Genomic DNA, 12,691 nt, shown 5'->3' on the forward strand with positions numbered 1-12,691 from the left:
TCAGACCTTTGTCAAAGTTCAAAGCAAAATTTATCATCAGAGTACGTACAACCCTGAGACTCTTTTTCCTGTGGGCATACTCAACAAATCCATAGAAGAGTAACTGTAAACAGGATCAATGAAAGAACAAGAGCAAAGATGACAACAAATTGTTGTAATGCAACTATAAATAAATAGCAATAAATAACAAGAGCATGAAATACTAAGATGAAGAATCCTTAAGGTAAGATCATTGGCTGTGGGAATGATCCCCTTTTGTTCAAAAGCCTGTTGGTTGAGGGGTAGTAACTGATATTGAACTTGGTGGTGCAAGTCCTGAGGCTCTTGTACCTTCTACCTGATGGCAGCAGTGAGAAAAGAGCATGGCCTGGGTGATGAGGATCTTTGCTAGATGCTACTTTCCCTCGACAGCATTTCATGTAGATGCGCTCAATGGTTGGCAGGCTTTACCCATGATGTACTGGACCGAATCCATTATCTTTTGTAGTTTCAATAGCTGTTGTTAGGACCCACACTGCCACTGCTGTTTCGTATGTTGAATTCCACTGCCCACACACCTCACTTCAATCCTGTCACCTTCTTCCCATCGAGCTAGATCAGATTTTCAGACTTCCTGTCACTAGATTTTTATCCAGTTTCCTTTCGCTCTGCTTTTTCGTTGGGTTGCTCTTTACTTCTGTCTTGTATTTGAGTCCCACTCCTGACCCTCCAGACAGCTTCCTTTTCCTCACTGATCCCTCCATCTTCTATCAGCCTCCCTAGTCTCCTGACTGATAATTCCATTTCTCCCTTCTCCACCATCTGTTGTAGAACAGTCACTGCGTGCCCCCTGCAAAGTACCTGAAGTGGAGTTGAATTAAAAAAGAGCTGAAGAGCAAAAGGGATTAGAAGCAACTAAATACTGGGCTGGGTGGAGTGAAGATGGGAAGTTGAATTTTCAGTTGGAGAATGCCACAATAATTATACATTCATATTTGCAGCTTAAGTACAAGTAGGCAATCATCTATAAAATGAAATAGAGTCTGCAATATAACAAGGAGCATGGGATTAATAGAGTTAAGTAAAAAACCAGGACCATGCTCATGTTGGCCAGCTGTAAAAAAGACAGTATTGGTACCTCTTTGGCGAGCACGCATTAGTGGAATATAATGATTAGTTAAGAATCATGTGTTATAACAGCCTGCTCTTTATTTGTCAAAATCTATAGCTCCAATAATAGGACAGGATTGCAAAAAATACCATATGAAATGTTTGTGAACTAGATAGAATACAGTACATTCAAATTTTAAATGTATGAAAGCAGGAGGAATTTTAAACAAGAAGTGCTTGTGGATGAGTAATTAGTGGAAGAACAGAAGCAATAGGAAATTGCTTGGGAAAGGAGCTGACAGGGGCATGCGAGGCCATTGACTGGTGCCTTTCAGTGACTGCCGCTGGGACTCATGCTGGGGTTCACCACCTTTTTTATGCTGCAGACCAACGCCATTAAGCGAGGAGTCTGTGGACGCCAGTTTGGGAACCCCTGACCTATAATAATGCCTTGCATTCAAAAGCCCGATGTAAATTAACAGCATTGTTGCACAGAAGTAACAAAACCGTACTTTAATTCATATATGCAGTAAGTACTGTTCAACTTTGGCCATGCATATAAGGCTCTTCTTGTATACTTTGATTCAAATATTCAAGATTCAAAGTATATTTATTATTGAAGTATGTATGCAGTATACAATCCTGAGATTCATCTTCCCCACAGATAGCCTTGAAACAAAGAAAATGATGGAACCCATTCAAGAACACAGCAATATCCACCCCCCCCCCCCCCATGCAAAAATCCAAAGCACACACTGGTGTTAAAAATGAGCAAGAAAACACAGAAACAAAAGTGTTCAGGTATATTCAGTTCAGCTCAGAAAATACAAAGAATTCTTTATGTCTGATCATTGAAACTTGGGTAATATAAGTTGGTCTCATCAGATTTGGGATCAGAAGAGGAAAACTTGTTTGCAAACTTAAAAGTTTGAACACTCTAGCAACGGATGAGAGACTTACTGCTATATTATTGTTTACAAGGTTAACAAACGTGAAGGGGCTATGGTGGTGATGCTAAGGATATCCTGGGATGGAATTAAGCTAATTTTGTTTTACCTTGTCTCCTCTTCTGTCCGTATTGGTAGATTTTCTTTGCTTACTGTAGCTTTTGGGATGAGGAACAAGGAGGTTGACTGAACTTGGAGTTATTTCTCTATTCCTAAACATCAAGATTATAATGAGATAAAGAGTCCATCTTATCTTAGTAGGGAATAATTCAGTAGTTCTATAACATCATTGTAAAAACTGTCCTTGAGCCCTGTGGTATGTGCTTTCAAACTTTCGTATCTTCTGCCTGATAGGAGAGGGGGAGAAGAGTGAATGACTCTCTGATCACGCTGGCTGCTTTACTGAGGCAGTGAGTAGTATAGACAGAGTCCATGGAAGGGAAGCTGATTTCTGTGATGCTCTGAGCTGCGTCTACGACTCTCCACAGTTCCTTGCTATCATGAGCAGTTGGAATATGAATCCACGATGCATTTGGAGAAGGTGTTTTCTATGGTGCATGGATAAAACTTGGGAAGGGGTGACGGGGGCAGGCCAGATTTCTTTGGCCTCCCGATGAAGCAGAGGCTTTGATGAACTAACTTGGTTGAACAAGGACAGGTTATTTGTGATGTTCACTCCCAGGAGCGTGAAGTTCTGAATCTCAGCACTGTTGACGTAGAAGGGAGCATCTGCAACACCCCCACACCCCCTTCCTGAAGTCAAGGACCAGCTCTTTTGTTTTGCTGACATTGAGAGAAAGGCTGTTGTCATAACTCCATGTGGCTAGGCTCTCTATCTCCTTCCTGTGCTCCAACTGATCGTCATTTGAGATATGGGCCACCATGACGGTATCATCTGCAAATCTGTGGATGGAGTTAAAGCAGAATTTGTCTCTGCAGTCGTGAGTGTATAGGGAATAGAACAGGGGGTGGTGGTGGTGTGGCTCTCAGCCAAATTGACTCTGGAATCATATCCTAATCATTCACATATTGTTTCAACATAATTGTTTTTCTGTAACAGTTGGCCTGTAATTTTGTTTACTTCAGTACTCTAATTATCTCCTTTGTGACTTGCTCAGTTATTGCAAAAATTATATTTGCTTTCTGAATTAACATCTTGTTCAAATTTTACATTTATGTGCTTACCTTCTGGAGCACAAAATCTGCAAAATGTACCACTGCCAGCTTTGTCAAGGTATATGCGATGAATATGGAAACGCGAACAGGAGGTGGGAGTGTAGGAGCTACGAGTTAGGAATTAGAGGGATGGACACAACCTTAAATGTAGAGTGCAGTAGTTTTGAAATCAACTTTTCCAAATTTCAAAGGCTCATTTATTATTAAAGTATGTATGCGGTATCCAACTCTGAGATTTGTCTTCTCCAGATAGCCACGAAACAAAGAAAAAACATGGAAGTCATTCAAAGAGGAAACCTAACCCCTGGACAAAAAATGTAACAAGAACATCAACCCTCAAACCCGCTGCATAGCAAAACACAAAAGAACAGAATATAAAAATCATAAGACTGAAAAAGTCCACAGTTCATAAACACAGTAGTCCATCCATAAATGCAGATCCTCGGTAAAATCCGCTGACATCGTCGAACGCAGAGGCCTACGTGCTGGTCGCAGCAAGCCGCCAGACTGACTCCTTTTCTGGTGGCAGAGCAATCTCATCAGCGATCACTCGCTTTCCACATTCACCTTGTTTCAATCTTTCTCAATGTTTCATTCCGTAATTAACACTTTAATCGGCAAAATGGAGTTGAACACCGTCTCCTCTTCTTTTACAGAGAAATGTTTTTTGAGTAGAAAGAGGATGTTCAGATCAAGTGTCAAAAATGATTTGATACATTTAGGAAAAGCACCCTTGTGAATAAGGATCAAGTTATCTGGGGCTGAATTTTTAAGAGAGCTGAAGTTTACATTGTGGTTCCTGTGGAAAAGTAGCTTGAAAAATTACTGGAATCTTGCATGTTGTAAATTGATTTTATGCTTAAATGGAATGAAACTTGAAATGCAGTATGTGTTGTGACCACGACGAGGTTTACATTTGGTGTCTTATGTCAGAATGAGAGTATGTAATCAGGATCAGGGTTGTTTGTGGGGATCTATCACACCATCCGAGAAAGGCAAGAGGGTTTGGAATGGAACAAAGATGGCTGCAATGGTTATTCTCCGTCATTTGAATACTTTTATTACCTATTGTTAGTGATTGTACATTTAGAAGAACCATCATGGTAACAGAATCTTCGTTTTTCTTCCCTGTTGTAATGTAATGGTGTAGAACTAGTTTTGTTGCTCCAATTTAGAATCAACAATCTCATTGCTCATTACTTCCTCCTTCTTTGCTTGTGGATGGTGAGGGCTATGCCTTAAATTATTTGTAGTGTTTACCACTTACTCCATGGAATCTTATTTATTTGTTTATTTTTTGAGATACTGCTTGGAGATTCGGCCTGACATCAAAAACTTACCACCACACATCAATAGATGTTTGTACTGATTGGCTGCATTACCCCTGGTATGGAAACACCAGTGCCTTTGAACAGAAAATCCTAAAGAAGGTAGCGGATTCGGCCCAGTACATCATGGGTACAGCCCTTCCAGCCAATGAGCACATCTACATAAAACATTGACATAGGAAAGCAGCATCCATCAACAAAGACCCCCCACACCCAGGCCATGCTCTTTTCTCCCTGCTGCCATCGGGTAGAAGGTACAGCTGCCTCAGCACTCACACCACCAGGTTCAAGAACAGTTACTACCCCTGAATCCTCAGGCTGTTGAACAAAAGGGGATAACTACACTCACTTGAGATGTTCCCACAATCACTTTAAGGACTCTTTATCTTGTTATTTCATGCTTTTGTTATTTATTGCTATTTATTTATATTTGCATTTGCACAGTTTGTTGTCTTCTGTGCTTGACTTGCTCTGTATTGACCCTGTCATAGTTGCTGTTCTATAGATTTGCCCGCAGGAAAAAGGGTCATATGCGATGACAAGTATGTACTCTGATAATAAACTTTACTTTGAACTTTCAGCAGGCTCTTCCGGCCCTTTGAGCCACACTGCCCAGCAACTCCGATTTAACCCTAGCCTAATCATGTGACAATTTATAATGACTAATTAACCTACCAACTGGTATGTATTTGTTCAGAATACGGGAGCAAATTGGAGCACCCAAAAGAACCAAAATCGAAATGAGGATCAGGTTTATTATCACCGGCATGTGTCGTGAAATTTGTTAACTCAGCAGCAGCTGTTCAACGCAATACATAGTATAGAAGAAAAAAATGCTTAAAAACTAAATCAATCAATTACAGTATATGTATATTGAATAGATTAAAAATCGTGCAAAAACAGAAATAATATATATTAAAAAAGTGAGGCAGTGGTCATAGGTCCAGTCAGGAATCGGATGGCAGAGGGGAAGAAGCTGTTCCTGAATCGCTGAGCGTGTGCCTTCAGGCTTCTGTACGTCCTACCGAAGCGGTCACGGGGAGAGTGTACGAACTCCTCACAGCCAGCGGCAGGAAACGAGCCTGGGCCGCTGGCACTGCAAGTGTAAAGTTAGAAACTGAGCTCAGTAGGCTGCGTCTCATCAAGCAGTAAATATGGGAATTAATGTTGTGTTATGAATCAGCTGTTTGCTCTGAAACCGGGATAATCCCAGCTCAGCGGTTCAGGAGCACTCAGTGAATCCAGTTGATTCATTCACATCAGGTACGTGTTTCAGAGAGGAGAGTTGTGCATAGTACGCCAGAAGGGCCAGCACGGTAGCAGAACACGCGGGTTCAGTTCTGCTGCTCTCGGTAACGAGGTGGTCCGTTCTCCCCATGACCGCCTGGGCTCCCTCTGTGTGCTCCAGTTTCCTCCAGGGTTAGGAGGTTAATTGTTAATTGTAATTGGGTAGTGTGGGCTCGTTGGGCCAGAAGGGCCTGTGCAGAATCTCTAAATGACAATGTGGAAGTGAGTTGCTGCCGGTCGAATCCACTTGAGGTATAAATCTTGTGCAAACGGGCACCCTTTCAGAAGCATAATGTACCACATTCCCTTTGTATAATGAATCTTGTAGACCACTGTCCATCAGGATTTATTTTGCTCCTATAAATTAATGCTACTGAGCAGATTATTCTAGAGTTTATTGCAAATTTTTTGGCGGCATGGAGTGCTTGGTAATTTGTGCATGTCAATTTTGATTTAAAGTATTCAGCAGTCTGCCATGCAAGCACGTTAGTGCGAGTCTTAATAATGACAAAATCTTGTATAATTCTGGTCCAGAGGTACCTCCATTTAAATGCTTTGTCAGATGAACTAAGGATTAGTTTATTAAGTGACATGCTGCTTTTATTACTGACAGACTGTTCACAGTGCAGCAACAATGAGGATTCTTGTAGACAGAATAGACAGAAATTGCCAGGATCTGTTATGAAGAGTCATATGAAGTATATTAAACACAGAAGATTCTGCAGATGCTGGAAATCCAAAGCAACACACGCAAAAATGCTGGAGGAACTCAGCAGGTCAGGCAGCATCTATGGAGAGGAATAAAGAGTCGGTGTTTTGGGCCGAGCTCTTTCATCAGTCCTGCGTTGATTGGGAGTATTAACTCTGTTTTGTTTTCCATAAATGTTGTCTGACCTGCTGGAGAATGTATAAACACCTGTAATATGGAACAGGAGAAGGCCACTTTTGAGCCCTTGATCTTACTTTGCCATTCACTAAGACCATAAGCTATAGGAGCAGAATTAGGCCATTTAGTCCATCGTGTCTGCTCTGCCATCTCATCAAGGCTGATCCAATTTTCCTCTCAATCTCCTGCCTTCTCCCCACATCCCTTCGTGCCCTGACCAATCAAGAACCAATCCACTTCTGCCTCAAATACACATAAAGCCTTTGCCTCCACAGCTGCCTGTGATAAAGAATTCCATAGATTCACCACTCTCAGGCTAAAGAAATTCCTCTTCATCTCTTTTCTAAAAGGACACCCCTCTGTTCTGAGGCTGTGCCCTCTGGTCTTAGACTCTCCAACCATAGAAACATCCTCTCCACGTACACTCTACCAAGGCCTTTCACAATTTCATAGGTTTCAATAAGGTCACTCCTCATTCTTCTGAATTCTAGTGAATACTGGCCAGAGCCATCAAACACTCTTCATATGACAAGCCATTCAATCCTGAATTCATTTTTGTGAACATCCTTTGAAACCCCTCCAGTTTTAGCACATCCTTTCTAAGATAAGGGGCCCAAGACTGCTCTCAGTACTCCAAGTGAGCCCTCACCACTGCGTTATGAAGTTTCAACATTACATCCTTGCTTTTATGTTCCAGTCCTCTTGAAATGAATGATAACATTGCATTTTCCTTCCTCACCACAGTCTCAACCTGCAAATTAACCTTTAGGGAATCCTGCAGAAGAATTCCCAAGTCCCCTTGCAGCTCAGTTTTTTGTATTTTATCTCCATTTAGAAAATAGTCATCCCTTTCATTTCTTCTTCCAAAATGCATGACCATATACTTCCCCACATTGTATTCCATCTATCATATCTTGTCTCATTCTCCTAATCTGTCTAAGTCCTTTTGTAGCCTCTCTACTTCCTTAAAACTATCTGACCCTCCACTTACGTTCATATTGTCTGTAACGAAGCCATCAATTCCATCATCCAAATCATTGATATATAACATTAAAAGAATTGGTCCCAACATAGACCTCTGTGGAACACCACTAGTCACTGGCAGTGTCTTTATTCCCATTCTTTGCCTCCTGCCATTCAGCCACTGCTTTATCCATGCTAAAATCTTTCCTGTAATACCATGGGCTTGGAGCTTGTAAGCAGCCTCATGTGTGGCCCCTTGTCAAAGGCCTTCTGAAAATCCAAGTACACAACATTAACTGATTCTTCTTTGTCTATCCTGCTTGTTACTTCTTCAAAGAATTTCAACAGATTTGTCAGGGGAGATTTTCCCTTGAGGAAACCATGCTGACTACAACCTATTTTATCATGTGCCTCCAGGTACCCTGAGAACTCATCCTTAATAATTGACTCCAATGTCTTCCCAACCACTGAGGTCGGACTAACTGGCCTATAGTATCCTTTCTTCTGCCTCTCTCCCTTCTTAACAAGTGACATTTGCAATTTTCTAGTCTTCCAGAACCATTCCAGAATCTGGTAGTTCTTGAAAGATCATTACTAATGCCTCCACAATTTCTTCAGCCACCTCGTTCAGAACTCTGGGGTGTACACCATCAGGTCCAGGTAACTTATCCACCTTCAGACCTTTCAGTTTCTCAAGAACCTTCTCTCTAGTTATGGTAACTTCACACACCTCATGCCCCCGACACCTGGAACTTCCACCATCCTGCTAGTGTCTTCCACAGTGAAGAGTGACGCTGAATACTTACTCAGTTCATCTGCCATTTCATTGTCTCCCATTACTACGTCTCCAGCATCGTTTTCCAGTGGTCCTATATCCTCTCTCACTTGTCTTTTACACTTCATGTATCTGAGGAAACTTTGGTATCCTCTTTAATATCATTGGCTAACTTATTTTCATATTCCATCTTTATCTTCTTAATGACTTTATTAGTTGCCTTCTGTTGGTTTTTAAAAGTTTCTCAATCCTCTAACTTCCCACTAATTTTGCTCTATTATATGCCCTCTCTTTGGCTTTTATGTTGGCTTTGACTTCTCTTGTTATCTATGGCGGTGTCATCTTTTCTTCCTTTTGGGGCTGTATATATATATATATCCTGTGCCTTTAGAATTGCTTCCAGAAATTCCAGTCATTGCTGCTCTGCCGTCATCCCTGCCAGTGTTGTTTTTTCCCAATCAGCTCTGGCCAACTCCTCTCTCAAACCTGTGGAACTCTCTAAGATTGTGATTGATCTGAGTGTTGGCTTAGTTCCATACTTTCACCTGTTCTGTCAGTTCTGGGTGGGTTGCCAAAGTAGTAGAGAAACTACTCCCAGTTCTGAGCACTGACCTGGATTCACCGCACTGGTCTGGGTACAACCCTGAGACCCACAGTGGCTGCCCTACTTGTCCCTCCACCAACCCTGAGAGAGGACCTCTCCATACTGAGCTGCAGGATTGCCAGGGGTTCATGACAAATTCCGGGCACAGCAGTGTGTGGCTGGAGTGCAATCTTTTTCAAAGTACAAAGGACATGTACCTGTGACTAAAGGATTAGGAATGAGATAATAAATCAGCACTCTACAGAGAAGAGCTAATTTGGCTACCAGTGTTCTGTATGTTTGTTAATTATTCTGTGATAATTGCCATTTAAATTATTCCTTTGCTATTTATTTAAAATTAATTCATTTCACTGTGAGCTTTGAGCACACAGCCCGTGAACAGTGTATATATTATGCTGGTTGAGGTCAATATTCAGCAGGATTGAATAAAGTTTTTGAATTGTGGTTAAATATCTTCATGAGACAGGCAGTCAAAAAGTCGGAAGTTGATGAGGAAGAATTCAAGAAAGCTGTAGACTGTTGAATCAAGAAGCATACACATCTTTTTGTATATTAATTATTGTTTCTTTTTGTTTCAGGATAATGATGTGGTCTACTACAATGCGAAGGATGATCTGATGAGTGTAAGTATGATCAATCAGTTATAAACCATCAATGGTCTCACTCTTCCCATTTAGGGCCTCTTATTTGATCAGTACCAGCATTTCCAGAGGAAATAACTAGTTATTGACTTGATTAAAAGTTCTGTGGAATGCACTGCTACTCCTGGACGTGATGCTAAGGGAGCTAAAATTCCTGAGAGGACTTGAGTAGTGAATGCTTATCTTTCATGTAACAAAAACAATTAAAAAAACAAGTACTTAATAAATTCCAGCACTTACCTACTGGTGGGGAGATTGCCTTTTTATTTATTATCAGACGTGCTGTTTTGGAGTGATGTAGATAGCTTGCATGAGGTTGAGGAATAGTGGGTGCAATTCCTCGACATTGTTATTGCACCAGCTCTAACTGTTTATGCCCATATGCGGATCCCTACATCCCTGCTCATTATAATGCCCCTAGGCTAAAGAGCAGAGCACATGTACTCGCTCCAATTAAGTGGATACAAAACAGACATAAAAATAAATTGAGAATTTTGGATCCTACTGAGATTTGTCATGATCCTAGTGCGCCACCACTGTCTCTTGGAATGTTGCTGTCAGAAAACTAACATTCCTCTGACAAGTTGCATTTAAAACTTATTTTTATTTTACACTCTTCCATGTTCTTCAGCACGATCTGGGCAATAGGCATAAAATTGAAACAATAAGTCATATATAAAAGGAAATATTTATAAGAATTTGCTTTCCTAAGGCCCAATTATTCACAAGCATTACACTCTCCTTTTCTTATTTTTAAGCTCTGATTTATGTTTAAAATGATGGGCAGGATATTTATATAAGTAATGGATACTGACAAAATTGGTATAATTTAGGAGTTTCTGTATAATGGCTCTGTAGGGAATTCCACCCCAACCGAGTATGGTTGATGTATTCGAAACGTTAATTGAGTTCTGCAATAAGTCTCCTTGTTCCTTAGCAGATGACAATGATATGATAACCACTTTGATAACTGCATGCATAAGTGATTTTCTTCAGTAACAGTGTTCATTATTACAGGTGTTAAAGCAAGACCAAGGATTCAAGAGGTTCCAGGTTATGTGGATTTATTAGATCGTAGATCTGATGAATTTAGATTACAACTAGATATAGAACTGTTGAAAGGTGAAACAGCCTGAAGTTTTTGTTTAATTTAATTCTGAAGTATTTCCCAAATTATTTTAATAATTTTGAAAGAGCTGCATTCCTTTCTGCCATTCTAAAATCACTTTCTGATTAGTTTTCCCTCTCCAATCTTGGAGGGACCATCTCTTGCTTAGATTTTGTTTCCATGAATTCCATCAAGTCATTCTTCTGGTTATCCAGCTATTTGACCTTGAGAGGAGTCACGTCAGTCCCAATCTGGTTGGCTACAGCAAATGGACCTGTTGGCTAGCCCAGAGACTGTACCGACACCAAACAATCAGGCTTGGCAGCTGTAGGAATGCTAGGAATTTGGGGGGCATTTTAATCATAATTTGTACATTAAATTGACAGAATTAAATTAATTCTGGAATGCAGCTCATTTGTGAAGGGACACAACAAATTCCACAATATCTTTGTTTTTGAATCATTGATGAACGTGCTAACACTAAACATCAGCATAAGTGGCTAACACAGTAATAAAAGGAAATTGGACGGCACTTTCTCCACTTTTCAATGTTTTGGGAAAGAACTTAGAATTAACTGAAGAAGAAAAACTGTCAGGTTTTGCAGCTTTAGGAAAAACAACTGCATAGATTTAGTTGTTTTTGTGATCACTTGGCTGCAATTTCAAATTGTGTATTTTTTAATATCCATTTCAATGATTAACTGTAAAAAAAATTATTTTACCAACATGGTTGTACTTTTATCATTTCTAAAAATACTCCCTTGTAAATACCGACTTTTTCGACAGCAATGTCTCATGATTTTAGTTCAATAAAATGCCCATTCCTGCCATAGAATATGTTGGCATTTTGGAGGATTACCATGGAAATTGGTTTTCAGCTGTGGCAGAAGGTTCTCCATTGTCTTAAGAGATGCAAAGAGCAGAAAACAACAACACTCTTTTGCCCAAATCCAAAATTGTTGAAGGAGGTTTTAAAAAGGGAGCAGTATGATGGTGTAGTGGTTAGCGTAATGCTATTATGGACTGGGTTCAACTCCTGCCACTGCCTGTTATGATTTCATACGTTCTCTCCATTAACATGTGTGTTTCCTCTGGTTGCTCCAGTTTCCTTCCGTGAGGAACTGGTGAACCACAGATTAAAACTGATTCCCAGACACTATCTCCGACATTTGATTCCTATGAAGAGGTCATATTGCAAATGTTATCTTTTGCTATTTGAGCATACAGATTTTAGCAAGCCATTGTGATAAGAGTGAAATTATGAAGTCACATCTGCCCAGAAAAAGCTGCAGTCAATTTGCTATAGAGTCTTCTGAAGGCCCTTTCTTGGGAGATACTTTTCAAACCATATGCCAAGCTTGAAGTCATTATATAACTGTTGCTTTTGGCTTACCAGCTGTCCGTGAAGGGGATCTTAGAAAAAGAATCCTTAAAAAAAAGATTCCTTTTTGGTTCCTGTGGGTTTCATCTATTGATGGTCACTGATTTTCCTACAATCATTGTTTGTAGTCTATTAGGTAGATATAATTTATTTTAAATAAAATATTTAAAGCAATCCGTAGAAGTGCAAAAAATGATAACAGGTGTGTGTCATATACTGCACCGGGTCTATGCCCAAGTAAGTACTCCATTTAAACCTTATTCAACTACCTTTATTGATATAATCTTCAATTCCGTCCTTCTTCAATTAAGTTCAAGACAACAACTTTCACCATATGCTTTTATAATTAGTCGTAATTTCTTGATAAATACATTTCCTCTATCTAACATTGATAACCTCTTACCCATTGGAAATATATGGGGTCAGTTTTGCCTTGGGCCGTATTCTCTAACGCATGCCAGGTGAAATGCCTTGTGATTCTGCTCATCGTCATGTCTGCATTTTAA

At 40.1% G+C, this 12,691-nt stretch overlaps 1 protein-coding gene across 5 annotated transcripts in view; it reads left to right on the forward strand.

Annotated features, from left to right (window-relative positions):
- LOC140738775 (voltage-dependent calcium channel subunit alpha-2/delta-1-like) overlaps positions 1–12,691 on the forward strand; it is a 715,977-nt gene that overhangs the window by 305,278 nt on the left and 398,008 nt on the right. For 3 of the 5 annotated variants that reach the window (XM_073066574.1, XM_073066575.1, XM_073066577.1), the window contains exons 5-6: positions 9,634–9,678; positions 10,714–10,749. In XM_073066574.1, coding sequence (XP_072922675.1) covers positions 9,634–9,678; positions 10,714–10,749 — 81 coding nt within the window. The remainder of the gene's footprint in view (positions 1–9,633; positions 9,679–10,713; positions 10,750–12,691) is intronic. The other 2 variants (XM_073066576.1, XM_073066578.1) reach the window with 1 other exon arrangement.

The sequence above is a fragment of the Hemitrygon akajei genome, chromosome 14, assembly GCF_048418815.1.
Source record: "Hemitrygon akajei chromosome 14, sHemAka1.3, whole genome shotgun sequence".
In the NCBI taxonomy this organism is placed as follows: domain Eukaryota; kingdom Metazoa; phylum Chordata; class Chondrichthyes; order Myliobatiformes; family Dasyatidae; genus Hemitrygon; species Hemitrygon akajei.